The sequence below is a fragment of the Megascapheus bottae genome, chromosome 9, assembly GCF_031878675.1.
Source record: "Megascapheus bottae isolate mThoBot1 chromosome 9, mThoBot2.hap1, whole genome shotgun sequence".
NCBI lineage: Eukaryota > Metazoa > Chordata > Mammalia > Rodentia > Geomyidae > Megascapheus > Megascapheus bottae.
Genome location: NC_143517.1, coordinates 68061706 through 68081323, shown reverse-complemented (window position 1 = coordinate 68081323; position 19618 = coordinate 68061706). Strand labels below are relative to the sequence as shown.

The 19618-nt window shown below is 56.9% G+C and overlaps 1 protein-coding gene across 3 annotated transcripts; it reads left to right on the top strand.

The window, feature by feature from the left end:
- Positions 1-6526: 6526 nt before the first annotated feature.
- Ly6h (lymphocyte antigen 6 family member H) lies at positions 6527-8729 on the top strand. Of its 3 annotated transcripts, none has more exons than XM_090339495.1 (4): positions 6527-6545; positions 7653-7783; positions 8011-8130; positions 8251-8729. In XM_090339495.1, the coding sequence occupies exons 2-4, from the start codon at positions 7717-7719 to the stop codon at positions 8484-8486; spliced, it is 423 nt and encodes a 140-aa protein (XP_090195621.1). In that variant the 5' UTR covers positions 6527-6545; positions 7653-7716; the 3' UTR covers positions 8487-8729. The 3 variants fall into 3 exon arrangements, with proteins under 3 accessions (XP_090195621.1, XP_090195620.1, XP_090195619.1); XM_090339494.1 differs by lacking the exon at positions 6527-6545 and adding an exon at positions 7198-7276; XM_090339493.1 differs by lacking the exon at positions 6527-6545 and adding an exon at positions 7482-7558.
- The last annotated feature ends 10889 nt before the right edge of the window (positions 8730-19618 follow it).

Below are 19618 nucleotides of genomic sequence, written 5' to 3'. Positions count from 1 at the left end.
GTGAGTTGACGAGGGGAAGAGAGCAGAACATAACAGATAAATTAAATATGGCCAATGTTAATTGGACTTAAGGGTGTGTACTGGGTAATTCTTCTGTCCAAGTGCGAAGCAAGCCTGGCCGCCAGGGTGGTGAGGCCCGCTGTGCAGTTCTCCCAGTTTCCTCCCTCTGCTCCGTTCCAAGGACACACAGGGCGTCTTGAAGAGCCGCTAGTAGCCAGAGGTGATGTCAGCTTGCTGTGGCTGCAAGAAAAAAGATTTGGCAGTTTCAAGATCCTGACGGTGGAGCCTGAGGTTCTCGTTTCAGCCCCCCTCCAGGTACAGTCTTGGAGCTTGAACTAAGAGCAGGGTGCTATCCCCGAGCGGTTGTGCTGAAGACGAGTGCTCTTCCACTTGGGCCACAACCCCACTTGCAGCTTTATGGTGATTATGAGTCTCATGGACGTTGCTGTCTGGACTGGCCTCAAACTGTGGTCCTCAGATCTCTGAGTAGCTACGATTACAGTTGTGAGCCATCAGTCCCTGGCTAGGAGGGGCTTTTATTGTTACTAGGTATTTGAAGGGGCTCAAAGCTGTAAATTGAGGTGTCAGCAGGACAGCACTCTTCGGAGGGGACAAGGAGCCTGGCAGGGGCCTCTTTGCCTTTGGGGTCCTGGCTCCAGGTACCCTGTAGCTTATGTGGCCTATGACCACATAATTTCCTGTCCAGCTCCCATCAGGGCCCTCAGTGGGCCCATCTTTGTGCAGTTTGCCTGTGCCGAGGCTCTGATAGTTTGTGGGGAAATCTGTGACGCGCCTCGGCCGTCAGTCCAGCCATCACCTCTGCTTCTGTCTACTTTTGGAGTTTCCAGCCTGGTCCAGGGAGCTGTGGCTTTCCTGACCGTGATCCCGTTTCGGACACAAATACTCCTCTGGGCGGCAGCTCCAGGGTGTCTAGCTCCAGTGATTGGCCCAACTCTGAGAGGAAGACAGAGTCCCAGACATGGCCACGCACTGTGGTTGGCTGTGAGGTGCTTGCTGGGGTGTCCTGGGCAGAGAAAGCTGTTGCCCCATGTTCCTGAAAACAGGCATTGTTTGAACCGGCTCAGGCTGGGAGGAGGATCTGAGCTAGCTCCCGCAGGGCCGCCCGGCTGAGGTCTGGCTAGGTGTGGGCATCCTTTTGCTTAGTGTCACCGGAGCAAGGCCTTTCTTCTGCCAGTCATGAGCACGATTGTTATTCTTGTTTGCAAAAATCCTGATAGGGCACACTCAGCCCACGTGCAAGGCAGGAAGGCAGAGTAGCTTGGAAACCAGGCTGGGAATCTTGTCTCCCTGGCAACCCAACCCAGCCTGGGGAGAGCGGGTCTCAGACTGGTGGTCCCAGGGGCCGGCCCTCCCTCCTCAGACAGTATCTTTGGATACCCTGTCCCCTCCTGCACCTCACCTGCTCCAGGCTTCCTGCAAGCCCTGCTCTGCCCACCTTCCCTATCTCTGTGGTACAGCAGGTCACCCCTACATGACAACGTTGATTCTCCCTGTGTCTGGCTGGAACCCAGGGGCCCCGCAGGAGGGGAAGGGCTTAGACTCCTGCTCTCCTGTCAGGCTGGGGCGGCCTGGAGGCTCTGCTGGCGCGGGAGGTGGGGGGCAATGAAGTCTCAAGCTCATTCACTGGCTGTTGAGAGGCTCAGACCCAGACCTCCCTGCTGTGACACAGCAGCTCCCCACCCCTCCCCCACCCCCACCTCCGCCCACTGCTTTGAGTAAGCAATGGATGGCCTGCTCCCCAGGGGCAGAGCACACAGGGCAGAGCCCTGGGGTGGGGCTCGGGCCCTCCTGGAGCCTGCCCGCCTCCCCTGCCCTCTAGACAAGGAGGGTTGGGGCTTGCCTCGCTCTGAGCCTGGCAGTGGCTTCCAGGTCTCGGCACGGAGGTCCAGCAGGGCTCCTTCCCCAGGAGGGGTCACAGGAAGTGTCAACTCATGGCCCCTCATGGCTGGGCAGGGACTCCCTGATCCAACCACCAGAGGGACCAAGGCCATTCCCTGGCCAGGGCAGCCAGGGACAGCATGTCCTGAGAAGGGCACGCGGAATCTGATGAGTCAAAGACGGCCAAGGACAGGCAGATGCAGACGCTCAAGCCCTGCCCGGCCCTGTGGACCCATCGTGGCTTTCCTCAGTGGCCCTCCTCCTTTCCCTCTCTTCCTCACTTGACTCACAGCCTCCTCTCTCCCCAGCACCTGGGAGTTGGATCTTGCAGAGCTCACACTGTAAGCCTGGCGCAATATCATCTTGGGGAGATTTTCCCTATCCTCTTCTGTACCAGCGCTGGGGCTTGAACTCAGGGCCTGAACCTTGTCCCGGAGCTTTTTCCACTCAAGGCTGGCACTTTATCACTTGAGCCACAGCTCCTCCTCCAGCTTGGAGATAAGAGTCTCATGGACTCTCCTGTCCATGGTGGTGGCTTTGAACCACAGTCCTTAGCTCTACGTTCATGAGCTGCCTTTTTTTAGGAGGAGGTCATAGGGCTTGAACTCGGCCTGGGCGCTGTCCCTGAGCTCTTCAGCTCAAGGCTACCACCCTACCCTTGGGCCAAGCCCCATTTCCTGTTTTCTAGAGGTTAATTGGAGATAAGAGTCTCTTGGCTTTGTATTGCCCAGGCTGGCTTTGAACCAAGATCCTCAGACCTCAACCTCTTGAGTAGCTAGGATTACTTACAGGCCTGAGCCCGGTGGCTCATGCCTTCCTTTCCATTTCACAGACACTTTGTATCCATGTTTGACCAGCCTCCCTTCTCCTTTTGTGAGCCCCAACACCTCTAAATCAACTCTACTCATTTTACAGGTCAGTTTGTTAGTTTTTCCCGGCCTCATCCTCCTGGGTCACCCATTCTGTCACAAAGGACAAGATTTCCTTCCTTTTTAAAAGCTGAATTGTATTCCATTGTGGTTATCTGATCATGACCTTTTGCTTTCTTTTCTGGTTTTTTTTTGTTTTGTTTTTTTAAGTCAGATTCTTTGCCCAATTCTAAATTGAATGCTTTGGTTTCTTCTGAGTTTGTTTGTTTGTTTTAAAAAAAACATAACTACCTACAACATTTATTTGACACTTATTTTTTTAATTGTGTATAAATGCTTCAAAAGATACAGTTTCACAATATTGGCTTTCCTCATTACTGTTGGATTTCTACTGCGTTTAAAGGCTATATCTTTAGAATTGATTTCCCTGGCAGAGCCAGCTTTAAACATTTTCCAGGGCCTTTGCTGCTCTGTAATTCACTGTGTTGTACTTAGCATGCACTTCATTTCTATTTTTCTTAGTATGTGTTGAATTCTCTGGGGTATTTGCTTTCCTAGGTTCTGAAATATTCCAGGGTATGATGTCTCCCTACATGACCCTCTTTGCTTTGGGATTTTGACCAGACTCCCTTTAGCATCTCTCTGTGCACTTCCTTTCATGCTCTTCTTATGTTTCTCAGCGTCTCCTTACCTCTTGTGCTACGTTTGGGCATAATTCCTTTAGCTTTGTCTTCCAGGTCACACATTTTCTCTTCAGCTGTGTCCAATTCGTGGTTTGACTCACTGGAGGACTTTCTGAATAGCTTCACTGAGAGTGTGTGTGGCACAGGGGTAGAATGCTTGCTTCAGTGTCTGGTGACCCATCCAGTGGTCTTGTCTGTGTCTGCTGGATGTTCCCATCGTGGACGCGCCCTGTACTCAAAAGGAGATCATGTGGATTTGCTTTACTAACTTTCCATCTCATTCAGCCTCGTTCTTTTGAGGTTTTTAAAGGAGATCATGTGGATTTGCTTCAATAACTTTCCTTCTCAATTAGCCTAGTTCTTTTGAGGTTTTTGCAGACTTTCATTTCAATGAAAGTCCCCCCCACCTCTTTTTTTTTTTTTTTTTTGCCAGTCCTGGGCTTGAGCTCAGGGCCTGAGCACTGTCCTTGGGCTTTCTCAAGGCTAGAGCTCTACCACTTGAGCCTCAGCACCACTTCTGGCTTTCTTCTATGTATGTGGTACCGAGGAATCGAACCCAGGTCTTCATGCATGCTAGGCAAGCACTTTAACCACTAGGCCAAACTCCCGCCCCCCCCCCCACCTCTTTTGCCAGTTCTGGGCTTGAGCTCAGGGCCTGAGCACTGTCCTTGGACTTTCTCAAGGCTAGAGCTCTACCACTTGAGCCTCAGCACCACTTCTGGCTTTCTTCTATGTGTGTGATACTGAAGAATCGAACCCAGGTCTTTGTGCATGCTAGGCAAACACCCTACCACTAGGCCAAATTCCCAGCCTGAAAGTTTCTCTTTTACAGAGAGGTTTTTCCCCTCATATACGCATTCTGCTGAGTCTGATAGTGCCTTGTTTTTTCTTTCTTGTTTTAAAAAATATTTTAAAATATTTTATTAACACTGATTTTTTTAATAACTTATTTCAAATGCCATGTTTAACAGACAAGTACTCAAGAAGGAAATCTCTATACACAATCACTGACACATAAGGGCTTTTCTTTTAGCATACCTTACACGTGTTAGATTAAAACCCTCCGGTCTTGACTCTGTCGCTCAGTTTGTCCCAGCATGCTTGGCTTCCGGGCCCCTTTCCACTGCCCCCTTGCTGACTGTGAGCTGTTCTTGAGTCTGGGGTCCACGGGTCGGGGCGGTCGCAGGCTGGGCTGCCCTCTTGCCTGCCTGCACCTTTCCTCTGGTTACAGCTTCCTCCAGTGTTTCTTTGCCACCACTCCCCTGGCGGTGTGTGATCTCCCTGGTACTCTGAGAGGAGCCTCTGGGGGTGCAAAGGCTTGGGGGTGGCTGTAAAAGTCTTGCAGCTTCCCGTGCGTGGGTATAGTCCCTCAGAGGCTGGGTGTTTGGTGTTTTTCAGAGTTTCTCTGCGACACTGGGCTCAGTTTCCCCTTGGGGTGGTTTGGGTCTGTTACACCAGCTGGCTTTGCCCGAACAGGGTAAAACTGCTCTGGAGAGAGTCTCCCCTCCCCCGTCCTGGGGTGGGGTTGCTTTGCTTTGTCTCCCCAGGTCCTGGGAGCTGGAGGGGTGGGGGAGGTGCCTCTTACCATTTGCCTTGGTCCTCATTTTGCATCCTGATTCTGCAGTTGCAGTTTACTAGTTTAAAAGGAACTGAAAAGAACAGAGTCCTGGCCGGGAGTGTGGCCTAGTGGTAGAGTGCCTGCCTAGCATGCATGAAGGCCTGGGTTCGATTCCTTGATACCACATACACAGAAAAAAGTCAGAAGTGGTGCTGAGGCTCAAGTGGTAGAGCTCCAGCCTTGAGAAAGTCCAAAGACAGTGCTCAGGCCCTGAGTTCAAGCCCAGGACTGGCAAAAATAAATAAATAAAGTCCTATGACTTTGTAATCAGGGACGTCTTCAGCACTGCAGAGCCTGAGCGCCCAGTTCCCACAGCGGGCCTCTCCACTATGGCTGCACATTCTGTGTCCTGGCTTTCTAGATAAATCTTTTCTTCCTCCCAACAGCTTGTCTTGGTGGAGTCAGTGGGAAGCAGCGAAGAGGGCTCAGGGTCACGGGACCCCTCACCCCCAGCGCCGCTCCTGTGCTTTGCCCTGGAAGCCTTGCTTTGGGCCCTGCGTGTGTGGCAAGGGCTCACACCAGACTGGACCCTGGAGCCAGCATGGGCCTCAGCTCTGTTCAGGATGCTGCTGGCCTGTCCTACAGGCAGGCAGGTGCCGGTCTCTCTTCACCTTCCAAGGCTGCTCGGTGAAGTGAGTGAGTTCTGAGGCTGCCTCTGGTCTGACCACTGGGTGACCCTACCTAAGCAGTGAGCACAATCTCTGGGCAGCGTCCTCATCTGTAAAACCAGAAATGAAAACAGTCCTTGAACAGTAGGGTTTCTAAGAGTCGCTATCCAGATACCATATGTTTACTTTTGCCAGTCCTGGGCTTGAGCTCAGGGCCTGAGCACTGTCCTTGAGCTTTCTCAAGGCTAGAGCTCCACCACTTGAGCCTCCGCACCACTTCTGGCTTTTTTTCTATGTATGTGGTAGTGAGGGATCGAACCCGGGTCTTCGTGCATGCTAGGCAAGCACTCCACCACTAGGCCCACTCCTGGCCCCACGTAGTGTTTTGAGCAGGTGAGAGGAGGCCTGTGCTCAGGCTGGGGCTGGAGGCTGCGGTGTCTGCACAGACCCACTCCTGTGGAGCAGCTGCAAGCTCTGCATGCCCGCGCCCGGGCAGCGGGGGCTCTGGTGGGAGGATGCCGGGTGCTTTATTTCTAGACCCCACGGCACGGAGGCTCTCCACCTGGGGTCTTCCATCTGGCTGCTCAGGAGGCTGAGTGTAGGAGGACCAAATGGTGAAGCCAGCCCAAGCCAAAGAGTTGGGGGGGGGGGTTGGGAGCTTCCGGCCTGGAAGGACGGAGAGGCTGGGTCCAGCAGCCTGCGCCGTCATCTCCACGGTCATCGCAGTGGAGACCCCAGGCCTGCACTCCAAGCCGGCCCACTGAGGAAATAAGAAAAAGGGCTGGGGTCGTGGCCCAGTGGAACAGCGCTGGCCTCGTAACTGCAGGGCCCTGGGTTCAAACCTTAGTCCGCCTCACCCCACATGGTGGTAAGTGATGGTGATGAATGCAGGGCCGGCAGAGACCTGGATCTTGGGTCTCCAGTTTCCCGGTGCGAGCAGGGGCGCCTCTTCCCCTACTCTCCTGTCCACGCCAGCCAGCCAGCCAGCCAGCCAGCCAGCGCGGCTCCGGAGGCTTCCCCAGCCCAGCAGCCGGCCCAGGAGGACAAGGAGGCCGCCCAGGACCCTTCCCGGCCGGCCGGGACCGAACCTCCGGGCTGGGTGTGGTTGGTGCCAGTCCTGGGCAGGGACTGTCAGCGGGGTCACTGCGACCCTCCAGCTGCTGGGGAGAAAGGAGGGAAGGAGGGAGAGGAGGGGGGGAAGGAGGGAGAGAAGGAGGGAGAGGAGGGAGGGAAAGAGGGAGGGAAGCAGAGAGGGGGAGGAGGGAGGGAAGAGGGAGAGAGGGGGGAGGAGGGAGGGAGGGAGGGAAGCAGAGAGAGAGAGAGAGAGAGAGAGAGAGAGAGAGAGAGAGAGAGAGAGAGAGGAGGGGCGGAGGGGGAGAAGGGAGGGAGGGAAGCAGAGAGAGAGAGAGGGAGGGAGAGGAGGAGGGAGGGAGGGAGGGATCCCGAGGCCAGGCTCCCGCGCGCGTGGACGAGGACGGCGGCCCCGCGCCCACGGCCGCCCTCCTCGGCTCTTTGTGCGCCCCGCCGGCTTTCGCAGTCGCAGCTCCCCGAGAATCCCCGGGGCCTCGGCCCAGCGGAGGGGGAGGCCCGCCCCGCCCGGTAGGTGGGGGTGGGGGTGGAGGGGGGCGGGCGGGGCGGGGGGGCGCGGGCAGGGCCCGGCCGGGGACCCGCGGGGGGACCGAGCCCCGGGCGCCCCCGCGCGCGCCGCCCCCGCCGCCCCGGGCCCCGCGCGGCCCCCGCCCCGCTCCGCCCCGCCTCTCGCGCGGGGTCCGCGTCTGCGGCTGCGTTCCCCGAAAGCCGCGGCTGCGCCCGGGCTGCGGTCCGCAGGGACACGGAGGGCACCGCCGCCCGCGCCGCGCGCCCCGGCCCACGCCCAGGGATGTGAGTGCGCCCGGCCGCGGGCTCGGGCCCCGGGGGGGAGCGGGGCGGGCGGGGCGCGGGCCTCCCCGCCGCTGACCCCGCGTCTCCCCGCCAGGCCCGCGCCCCGGAGGACCCCCGCCCGCCGCCCGCGCCCCGCCGCCGCCCGGCGCCCCCGGAGCATGCTGTCGGCGGCCGCCCGGGGCCTCGGCCTGGCGCTGCTGGCCGCGCTGCTGTGCCCCGCGCCCGGTGAGTGGCCCCGAGGGCGGGGCGCGTCCGCCCGGACCCGCGCCCGCCCCGCGCCCGCCCCGCGCCCGCCGCTCCTCCCGGCCGGGGACCCGCGCGGCGCCCCCCCTCCCGCCTCCATCCAGTGCTTTGGGGCCCGCCCGGCTGGCGGGGCCCGGGTGGGGTGGGGCGGAGCGCGGCCCCCGGGCAGGGCCCGCTGGTCACCCGTCCCCTGCCCGGCCCCCTTCCAGCCAGCGCTCTGTGGTGCCAGGACTGCACGCTGACCACCAACTCCAGCCACTGCACGCCCAAGCTGTGCCAGCCGTCCGATACCGTGTGCGCCAGCGTCCGCATCACCGACCCCAGCAGCAGTGAGTGGGCGCGGGGCGGGGCGGGCCGGCGCTGGGGGAGGAGGACGGGCAGGGCGGCGGCCCCGTCCCGCGCGCGCGCCGGCCCCGTGGAGCCCCACGCGCGGCCGTCCTCGTCCCCAGGCCGGAAGGACCATTCGGTGAACAAGATGTGCGCGTCCTCCTGCGACTTCATCAAGCGGCACTTCTTCTCAGACTACCTGATGAGGTTCATCAACTCCGGGATCCTCAAAGTCGACGTAGACTGCTGCGAGGAGGACCTGTGCAACTGGGCGGCCGCGGTGGGGCTCAGCCCCTGGGCCCTGGCCTGGGGGCTCCTGCTCGGCCTGGGGTCCGCCCTCCTCTGGGCCGGGCCCTGAGTGCCCTCCTCCCGCAGGCCTGAGTGTGCGCCTGGCCCTGCCGGCACCCACCGGGGTCTGTGGCTCTCACGTCTCCAGATGGAACCCCAGGCATCTCCCCAGGAGATCAGACGTCCTGGTGAGAAGCTGGGGGCCAGCGCCGGGGCTGGGACCCCCATCCCAGAGGGCAGGGGAGGCCAAGCGAGTGCAGCCCAACGCCCTGGCCCACGGGCATCTTCTGCAGAGAAATAAAGTCACTTCTGAGGCCTGAGGCCGGGTCTGAGCCTGGGGTTGGGGTTCTCGCAGAGAGCTGGGACAGCAGAATGCGGGGAGGGGGCGTTGATCGCTTACTGGAGAGAGGTCCGGGGAGAGGTGGGGTGCTGTGCTGCCCCGAGCTGCCCTGAGCAGGGCTGCTTGCACCTGGGTGTCCAGCATGGAGGGCGGCCCGAGGGTAAGGGGTCAGAAGTTGTGTGCACACACCAGAGCCCCGAGGCGCACAGAGATGCACGCTGCCACACACGTGCCCTCGGGCACGGCCGCTCTCCGTGGCTGCTGTGTGCTCACGGGTCCCCCGCTGGGCACACCCACACGCATGCACACCCACCTCCAATACAGGCTTGGGCAGCTCTCAGACCGAGGGGTGCCACACTCAGCCTCCTCCAGCCCCACCCCATCTCTCCCAGTCCTGGACCGTGGGGGCTTCTGGTGGGCCATGGGTCCTTACTGTCCAGATGCCACGTACTCTATGGCACTAGTCTGGGAGGGGTCAGGACCTGAGGAAGCTGACCCCTCGAGGGTGGTGTGGGGAGGGGTGGAAGCCGAGCAGCCCTCCCGCCTCCCTGGCTCAGCCGGGAGCCCCTGTCCTCCTCCCCCATGGGCCTCCATATCATGCTGCCCAGGCTCGCCCCGTGGTGGACACCCAGGGTTTCTGTGCTGGTCCGTGGTCAGTGCTCTCATACCACCTGTGACTGACCAGGTCAGGGCCAGGCCTTGGCATCTCAGAGAGGAAAGTGTTTCCCGCAGAATCTGCACTTGACACTGGAGTGACGAGCCTTCGATGGGAGGTGACCCGGAGAGCATGCAGGGCCTCTGGTGGAGCTTATGCTGGGGACACCACCGGGGACCCTAGCCGCTCCTCTGCCATCTGAGTTTTTCTCTGCTGAGTGGTCAGGCCTTCCTGGCCTGCCTTTCATGAAGGGGTGCTGGCCTTGCCAACGCCTGGTGCCATGGGGGCCTGGGCCCCATAGCTGGTGCAGGGCGAGGCTGCACCGGGAAGTAGGAAGGGCAGAGTCGTGGAGGGATGGACGCTGGAGGGGACGTGGGGGTTCCCAGGAGGACGGACCGGCCGCGGGTGCAGGGAGATGAACCTCGAGCTGTGGGCCAGGAAGTCCCACGTGCTGAGAGATGGTTTGAGAGAAAAACATGAAAGTAGGGGCTGCTTGAAGGAGCAGCGGGCGAGGCCCAGACCCACTTCTCAGCTCCCTGCCTCCCGGTGTCTTCATCTCTAGGAGAGTTTCTGCTGTCCCCTGTCCCTGTGCTCCACAGCCTCGGGCAATGGGGGTCTGGGGGCAGGGGGGGGCAGCCTGAGAGTCTGGGTCTGGTTGGCTAGATCCTTTGTACTGCGTTGCACGCTGACGCCTCTTTCCACAGAGCCAGGGCTGGGCTGAACTTTTCCTTTCATCTTCTGGCAATACTGAATTCGATCTCAAGGCTTTCACGCTTGTTAGGTGGGCATAGCTGCCACTTGCGCCCATGTTCCAGTCCTTGAGCTTTATTTGTTTTTTTCCAGGTAGACTTCTTGGAGCCAGCCTCACATTGTCAGCCTCCTGCCCTATGGCCTTCCATGTGGCTAGGATGGCAGATGAATGACGGAGATGAGGCCTTGCTAACTTTCGCGCAGTCTGATAGCTGGCTGCCTCTTGTTTTCAGGCGCTGGTTCATATTCCCAGAATAGAGCCAGCAGTGATTTGTTTCGGTGAACTTTATTGCTGCCAGGGGTCCGTTCTCAGCCCTGTAAGGGGCTGTCTCTGTGCCTCGTGTGGGGCCAAAGCTGAGCCAGAGAGGAAGCCTTGTAAGGAAAGAGAAGCTCTCCCTCCCCCTCCTGTGACCCTGGCGGTCCAGGTCCACTTGAGGAGACCAGCTCCTGTGTGAGAGGAGAGCCCTGCCGGCGTCCATCTACCAGCTGACCACGCTGTCTCACACCCCCAGCCTCCAGCCCCGGCAGGCCTCCCTTCCAGTATCAGTGGTGGAGCTGTTTGGTGAGCTCTGTGGTGCCTGGTGTCCACCCTGTGTGTGCTGAGGTTGGATGCAGAGGAGTCCCCACTGTTCTGGAATGTTCCGGGGCTTCATTGCTCAGGAGAGCCCCTCTCCCCCTGTCACAGACTCCTGGTTCTAGAGCTGCACAGATTTGGTTTTTAGAGCTCACATCCACACATCTGGCCCTACTGGGGGGGGGAGGGCGGGCGGAGGCGGGGCTTCCCCACAGCCACGTTTCCTCAGTGCCCCTTGGTACGTAGCCTGTCCTCTCCTGTGGATGGAAGAGGAGTCTTTATAATTGGGCTCGTCCTTGCATGCACAGGAGGCCAACCTGCCCCGTGGGGGCTCCCGAGCCAGTGCTCCACCCCACATAAGCCGCTCGGTGTACTAGGGGAGCCCTTGCCGCTGCCGGGGAGCAGCTTGGGTCGCTGACTTCATTTCCCAGGACCTGAATTCTCTGTGACCTGGTCTCTCTGAGAAGTGGGGGCACGGAGGGAGCGAGCCCGCGGGCCTCTCCTCACACCCCAAAGTAGGCGCAGGAGGGGCTTCCCTGGACCAGGCCACCTTCCTCCTGGGATCTGCAGGGGTGGGGTGATGGGGACAGCCAGCAGGCCACAGGCCAGCAGGCCACAGGCTGCCGTGGACTCCACGCCCGGGGGGCAGTGTGAGGAGTGGGGAGGCCATAGCTAGACCAGGGCGGCTAGCACACTACATGGTGCTGGAGGACCTTCTGGAGGGCTGTGGAATCTGAGTGGACACCCGAGGACACCCCGGCCAAGGAGGTCGAACACCGCGTCCCCATGGTGCCAGGGAATGGACCAGTGGCGTGGGCTCTGCGTGCCCTCCACCCAGCAGAGACCAGCGTCCGCCCCGGTGCAGAGGCCACCCTGTCCTCCAGCATAGACGCCACACTTCCCCTAGCGTAGACCCGGTGTCCACACTGGCCTGGCTGCTCGAGGCTGCAGCACCCTGTCACCTCTTCGGAAATTGTGCCTGTCCCCAGGGCTTGCCGCTCCACAGAGGGCTGGGAGGCTGCTGGACAAGAAGGGGGACTCCTGGCACAGAAGGCACCCGGAGGGGCAGGCGGGCTGGGAAGGGAAGGCCGGGAGAGGGGGCTGGAGGTGCTCAGCCACGGCCACATCACAGCAGAGGGCGCAGGCCCTGGCCGGGTGCTGCAGCCCCCGCATCCCTCCGGGTGAATGGCGTAGGTTTTCGCCTACACCTGAAGACCGCCTGGCCTCTGTAGCTCCTGCTCTGCCCACGTTTCCTGTCCATGGCTGCGCCGGCGCCTCTGGGAAGCAGGGCTGGCTGGGCATGCGCACCCTGGTCCGTTCACAGGGGCCTCCTGTGTCCCAGCTGTGCTGGCTGTTGGCTTGAAAAGCCGTGTGTGTGTGTGTGTGTGTGTGTGTGTGTGTGTGTGTGTGTGTGTGTGTGTGTGTGTGTTTACACAGCGGTCGGTGGTGTGTGTGTGCGCGTGTATGTACACAGAGCTGGGTGGTGGGTGAGGGTGGACAGCACAGATGCCTTGCAGGTGGGCTGGAGACTCTTCAGGACTGAGGAGTCTGTGCCGCCTGGAGGCTGGGTGGGGTCCACTCCGGAGGCTCTGCTCCTGGTCCTTGGGCCTGGGAAGCCTGAGGAAGGGGCTCCCTGGCCTGGGGGAGCAGGCGGGGCCTGGCCCTAGACCACGGCTCTGGGCTTCCCTAGGGAAGATGATAGCCCAGGAGCGGCACTGGATCGGATGGCAGAGCCCCCCCCCAGGCCCCCAGAGGCAGTGGTGGGAGGCAGCGAGTGCAGCAGCCCTGGGGGCCCACGGGGAAAACAGGTCCAGAGCCGGTAACCATGGTGATTAGGGATGGAAGCCTGGGAGGCAGTCACCAAAGAAAGACTGAATTTCATAGTCCTCAGCGCTCCTTCTCGGGGCTGCACCCCAGGTGCCTCACAGCCCCCGGAGCCCCCTGCTCCCCCCACATCAGGACCACAAGCTTCCCCAGCTCATGACTTCTGCCCACCCCTAGGGCCCAGTCCTGGTCCCACCACCCAGCGGTGGCCACAAGCACCAGGCCTGCAGTCCAGGATGACCAGGTGCTCAGGGTGGTTGGAGAGGACCTGAACCTCCCCCTGCCCAAGAGCTGGGGGACGTGGGACTGGGGACAGCGGCGTCCCCTGGAGAGGCCACACAGCAGGCCCAGTGTTTCCCCCAGCCGCTCCCCACCCTCCCAGCCCCTCAACCCAGAACCTGGCCTCGAGGCCACCCGGAATTCCTTCCTTCCCTCCTTCACTGAGGGGCTGAGCTGGCAGGGCCCCCATCCCAGCCCAGGGAGGGTGAGGGGCCCTGCGTGGAAGAGCAACGACACCAGGCTCCCGCTCAGAGGGACAGGTTGGCCTGCAGCCCGCTGACACGGGAAGCCCAGGCCTGCCTGACCTCGCCACTGCCCCCAAAGACCACAGCACCCACCATCCGTGTCCACTGGACACGGGCGAGGGTCGGGGCCCCAGAATCCAGCCAGTCCTGCGGCTCTGGGCCAGGCCCCCGGTGGTGAGGAGGGAGTCGAGGGGCCTGGGGACTGGGGAGAGCAGAGCCTGCGGCCTCTGAATTTCATGGCGCCCAGTAAGCTCTGTGAGGTTTTTCTTGGTTTGCGCGTTTGTGAAGAGGGGAAGTTCCATGGTGACAGTTCCGTCCACGACACAGGTTCCCCTCGGCTTCATCCCTCCACCTCTGCCCCACATCCTGCCCCTCTTCTGAGAGCTGTGACCTTGTCACATCGCGCACAGGCACTCAGCCGGTACCCCGCTTCGTCCACCCCAGGGCCCGCCCGCCCCCAGACTATTTGTGTCCCTGGCCATTCATTTTCTTGTGTATAATAATTATTCCAGGGGGTTTCTCATGTGTTCTGTGTGCACACACGTTACAATTTAGTCCAAAGGAACCCCTCTGGAGCTCTTTCCCCACGCCCACACCCCAGGGCTTTGTACTTTATAGTGAGCTCCAGACACAGACTCAGTGAATTTCAGTGTGATTAGTCCTCGGTCGTTCTCTTCCTCTCTCCTCCGCTCCCTGGTCTCCTCACACAGACCCATGGCTGGAATAAAGTTCAGTGTGAACGAATAATGTGAGACCAGACCTGCAGACCAGGGTTAGAAGAGAAGAGACACAAACCAGAAACGTGGGGAACCTCTTCAACACAGCCCAGCAGACAACTTTCCCACTCCTGGGAAAGAATACGTAGAAGCATGCATGCATGTTATACGCGTGCATGCATGTCATATGTCTAAGCATGGATGTGTGTCATACATGTCTATGTGTTTGGGTGTGTGTTGTATGTACATGCAGAGTATGCATGTATATGTGCATGCATGACCTATGTGTATGCATATGTATGGATGCATGCTATATGCACACATGTGCACGAGTGCTATAGGTGTATATATTAGATGTGTATACATGTATGTGTGTGGGTGGATGGGTGTTATGTGTGTGTATGTGAGTATATGGATGATTGGATATTGTATGTGTGTGTGGATGGATGTTGTGTGTGTATATATTTGTGTGTATGCATGGATAGGTGTTATATGTGTATCTACATGTATGTAGGGATGTATGTTATATCTGTGTATATGTGTGTATGGATATATATGTGTATCTATCTGTATGCATGGATATGTGTTATATGTGTGTCTATGTGTGTGCATAGATGTATGACGTATGTGCATATGTGTGTATGGATGGATGTATTTTATATGTTTATATGGATGTGTATTATATGTGTGTACATGTGTGGGTGGGTACATGTTCTATGTATGTAAATGTGTGCATGGATGTGGTATATGCATGTATATATGTGTATGGGTGTATGCTTGTTATGTGTGCATGCGTGTATATGTGTATATGCGTGTATGGATGTGTCACGTGTATATGTGTGTATGGACATATGCTATATATGTGTACATGTGTATGATTGGATGTATGTTATGTGTGTGATCATGTGAGGATGTATGCTAATCATGCACACGTGTGTGCATGTATGGATGTATGTGTGTATGTTGTTTGTGTGCATGTTATGTCGGTATATGTGTTATATGCGTATACATGTGTGTGGATGGATGTATATGTATGTCTATGATGGATGCATGCTATACATGTATGTATGTCATATATGCACATGCGTGTATATGCATGTATGTTATATGTGTGTATATGTATGCATGTTATATGTGTATGTATGTTATATGTGTGTATATGTATGTGTGCTATATGTGTGTATATGTGGGCATGTTATGTGTGTGTGTCTGTGTGTGTGTATGGATGTATGTATGTGTTTAAAGCCTGGATTCCACAAATGCGTAGAAATATGGCGTCTGGCTTTCTGAGCTTGGACCATACGTGATGATGAAATCCAGCCCCTTCTACTTCCCTGAAAGTGACAGGATTTCATTTTTCTTTCTGGGTTAGTAACGGTGCGTGATTTACAGCTCTGCCTGCATGGTGCAAGGGCCCTTTATTTCTGCATGCTTGCCTGCATTGGTTGTCACTCGTTTTCGTGATGATTGTTGCCATTCTCACTTGAGTGAGATGGAATATTAGAATAATTTCGACCACTTTTTGGCTTAGGATGTTGAACATTTCTTTTGAGAACGGTTTATTCAATTATTTGCCTGATTGGTAGCTGGGTTATTTGTTTCCTTCACTCACCTCTGTCTTTGATGCAGGCGCTCAGGACTATAAACTTTTTTCAGCATGGCCTTTGCTGTATTTGTTGGTTGTGTTTATATCTTCATTGGATTCTAGGGGGGAAAAAAAACCCTCTCCATTTCTTCAGTGGCCCATTCACTAATGTATTGTTTAGTTTTCATGTATTAGAACATTTCTTGTATTTTGTTGTTGTTGTTGTTGAGGTACACTTTTACTCCATCATGGTCTGACAGAATATAGGGAGTTATGTTCATTTCCCATGCTAGCTAAAAACTGCTTTTTTGTCATAAAATGCGGGGTGGATTTTGGAGGAGGTTCCGTGGGCAGCAGAGCTGAGTGTGTGAGGGGGGCTGCCAGGTGAGATACCGCGTGAATGCTGGTTAGGTCACTGAGGCCTACCGAGCCATGTAGTTCTGGAGTTTCTTTGTGAATTTTCTGTTGCGTGGTCTGTAAGTGGGAAGAGGCACTGAAGAGCCCACTGTTATTGCTGGGTCTGTCAGCACGGCCACGTCCAGAAGTATTTTTCTAATGAACCTGGACACGCTAACCTTTACGGTGTATACACTAATGAGTATTTTTCCTCTTGGTGGATTTTCCCCTTTATTCATTTCTTTAGCCCTTCTGACTAATTTTATTATAAAACCTGTCTGGTATGATATTGGGGTTATATCAGTACTTCGAGGTCCATTAACTGGAAGAAAAATCTTCCATTTTTGATGCCTGAACCTGTGTTTGTCCTTGTCAGGGAGGAGCGTTTCTGTAGAGGGTAAACCATGGAGTGTGTTCTTAAGATCAAACCTCTTTTGACTGGATTGTTGACATTGTCAAGTTTCGCATTGCACTGAGAGGAGGGGCACAGTTCCCACCACGCCACGCCAAGCTGTCTGCTTGTTACCATCCCTGCTGTGCCGCTCCGCGGGTCAGAGACTGATTCCTCTCCTGGGTGTCCCTCTGCTTTCCTCCTCCTCCTCTGTGTGGAGCTCTTCACCTCCTCTCCTGGGTGTTCCTCTCCTGTCTACCTCCTCCTCTGTGTGGAGTTCTTCACCTCCTCTCCAGTGTGTGCCTTTCCTGTGTGTGTACTCCTCTGTGTGCAGTTTTTCACCTCCTCTCCTGGGTGTCCCTCTCCTGTCTACCTCCTCCTCTGTGTGGAGTTCTTCACCTCCTCTCCTGTGTGTGCCTCTCCTGTGTGTCTACTCCTCTGTGTGCAGTTTTTCACCTCCTCTCCTGGGTGTCCCTCTCCTGTCCATCTCCTCCTCTGTGTGGAGTTCTTCACCTCCTCTCCTGTGTGTCCCTCTCCTGTCCACCTCTTCCTCTGTGTAGAGTTCTTCACCTCCTCTCCTGTGTGTGCCTCTCCTGTGTGTCTACTCCTCTGTGTGGAGTTCTTCACCTCCTCTCCTGTGTGTGCCTGTCCTGTGTGTCTACTCCTCTGTGTGCAGTTTTTCACCTCCTCTCCTGGGTGTCCCTCTCCTGTCCTCCTCCGCCTCCTCCTCTGTGTGGAGTTCTTCACCTCCTCTCCTGTGTGTGCCTCTCCTGTGTGTCTACTCCTCTGTGTGCAGTTTTTCACCTCCTCTCCTGGGTGTCCCTCTCCTGTCCTCCTCCGCCTCCTCCTCTGTGTGGAGTTCTTCACCTCCTCTCCTGTGTGTGCCTCTCCTGTGTGTCTACTCCTCTGTGTGCAGTTTTTCACCTCCTCTCCTGGGTGTCCCTCTCCTGTCCACCTCCTCCTCTGTGTGGAGTTCTTCACCTCCTCTCCTGTGTGTGCCTCTCCTGTCCACCTCCTTCTCTGTGTGGAGTTCTTCACCTCCTCTCCTGGTGTCCCTCTCCTGTCCATCTACTCCTCTGTGTGCAGTTTTTCACCTCCTCTCCTGGGTGTCCCTCTCCTGTCCTCCTCCTCCTCTGTCTGGAGTTCTTCACCTCCTCTCCTGGGTGTCCCTCTCCTGTCCATCTCCTTCTCTGTGTGGAGTTCTTCACCTCCTCACCTGCTTGCTGACTGGCTATGAGTTCCTTCAGCTTCTGTTTGTCTCGGAGGTTTTGTTCTTCTTCTGTCATGGAGGGAGGGCAGCCTCTCCAGGCCCAGGAGGCCTGGTGTGCAGTCGCCGTACAGAGCCTTTTACTCTGTCCTTCCATGTCCTCCTCGCGTGTCGAGTTTGCATTGGGGCGTCAGCCCTTATTCTAATGCACTTGTCGTCGCAGGTGCTTATTCCTGTTCCTTTGCAGCTCACCCTCGCAGTCTGTCTCCAGGTTCTGCACTGGCCGGAAGGCGCCGGGCGTGTGGGCTTCCCCACAGTGGGACCTGTAGTCTGCCACCAGGTCTGTCCATGCCCCTTCCCTGAGGGCCTGGACTCTTGGCTGCTCTTCTTCTGCTGACTTGGTTTCTCTGAGCTCTTCTGTCTCCCCTCTGCCTCCTTCAGAGCTCCAACCTCTCTTTCTCCTGTCTCTTCAGAATGCAGTCTCTTCTGTGTGACCAGAGCCTCCATGTCAGTGGTGTAAGGGTCCGTGCTTCTGACCCGCTCTCTTGCCTTGCATCTGAGAGATATAGAGACAACACAAGCATAAATAGAGCCTAGGAAAAGAAACTGGCAACAACGTAACGACAGGGTACTTGTGTAACGACAGGGGACTTGTATCAAAACTAGATTAATAATATCTCCAGTCCGGAAAAAGAAAATGAGCCATCTAGTAGAGGTGGCAAAAGGCACACTCAGGTGGTTCACAGCATGGCCTCCGCCGGTGCCGGTTGCCAGGGAGACGGCACCGTGGGCGTCGCTGTCCACACCGTGAGCAAAGCAAATGGTGCAGTCTGACAGACGCATGTGCCGGCCTCTCGCAGGCTGTTGGTTACGGATGAATTGTGCAGGGAGCAGAGCGTGAGCTCTGGAGAGCCGAGTGCCCCGGCCGGGCCCACGCCATTCCCTTCCGTCGTCTCATGCAGGGCCCAGCAGCGGGTGTGGGGCAGCTACTGATGGTTGCACCATTCCCAAGAGCAGAAATATTGAGGCGGCCCAGGGACCACCAGCAGAAGACGGTGAACACACGTGACCAGGTTAGGTGAGGGAATGTTATGCAACCGTGGCGGTGAACGAGCCGCTGCACGCAGAACACGACGGGTGGCTGCTGGCCCCAGAGACGCCCAAACTGAACCGCGTGCCTGGCTACTCCACAGATGTCCGCTGGGAAAATGAAGCTGAGGGCTTCGTGCGTTTATTTCATTTTGTGGTTAGTATTATTTTTATTATTATTATTTTTTTTTTTGCCACTCCTGGGCTTGAGCACTGTCCTTGGACTTTCTCAAAGTTAGAGCTCTACCACTTGAGCCGCAGCACCACTTCCGGCTTTTTTTTTTATGTATGTGGTGCCGAGGAATCGAACCTGGGTCTTTGTGCATGCTAGGCAAGCACTTTAACCACTAGGCCAAGCTCCCAATCCTATTAGTATTATTTTTAAAGATGTTTTTACTCACCTACATTAGTCGTACAAGGATTTCATTCCGACATCTCCATATCTGTTCATGTGCAGATGTCACTGTACCCCAACTGAGCTCCCCCTTCCCCTTTCTTCCTGGTCCTGCACCCCACTTTTTTGGGGGGGTGGGTGTTGGTCCTGGGGCTTGAACTCAGGGCCTAGACTGTCCTTGACATTGTTTCTTGCTCAAGGCTAGCATTCTACTGCTTGGGCCACAGCTCTGCTTCGGGTTTTCTGGTGCTTTGTGGGAGAGGAGAGCCTCGTGGTGCGATCCTCAGACCTCAGCCTCCTGAGTAGCCAGGGTCACAGGTGCGAGCCGCTGGCGCCCGGCCTCTACGTCAGCATCTTGTCAGTGTTGTGTTCTCAAAAGCACCTGACTGTTTCCAGGCCGGCCTCTAACTTGGGTTCGTCTAATGCTCTTAGCACAGCCGCTGACTGCCTGGCACAGACGCAGCCTGGCTGCACTGAAGAAAAATGTCGATCATCTCTGTTTCCTGACCAATCTGTCAATGGGTCCATCTACCTGTCTCTCCCTCCATCCGCAATCTATTTCCTCTCACTCCGAGGCTGTCTGCACGTCTGCTCTACTGTGCTGAGAGTCGTCAGTTCAAGCCCCTGGAGTGGGATTTGCTTCCAGAGGGGAGGCGGAGATGCTGGTGGACAAGCACGGCAGACAGCTGTGACCCGGCCTGTCGGATCACTCCGGGAACAGCTCGTGCAGACGGCTGTTACCTTACTAGAACACACA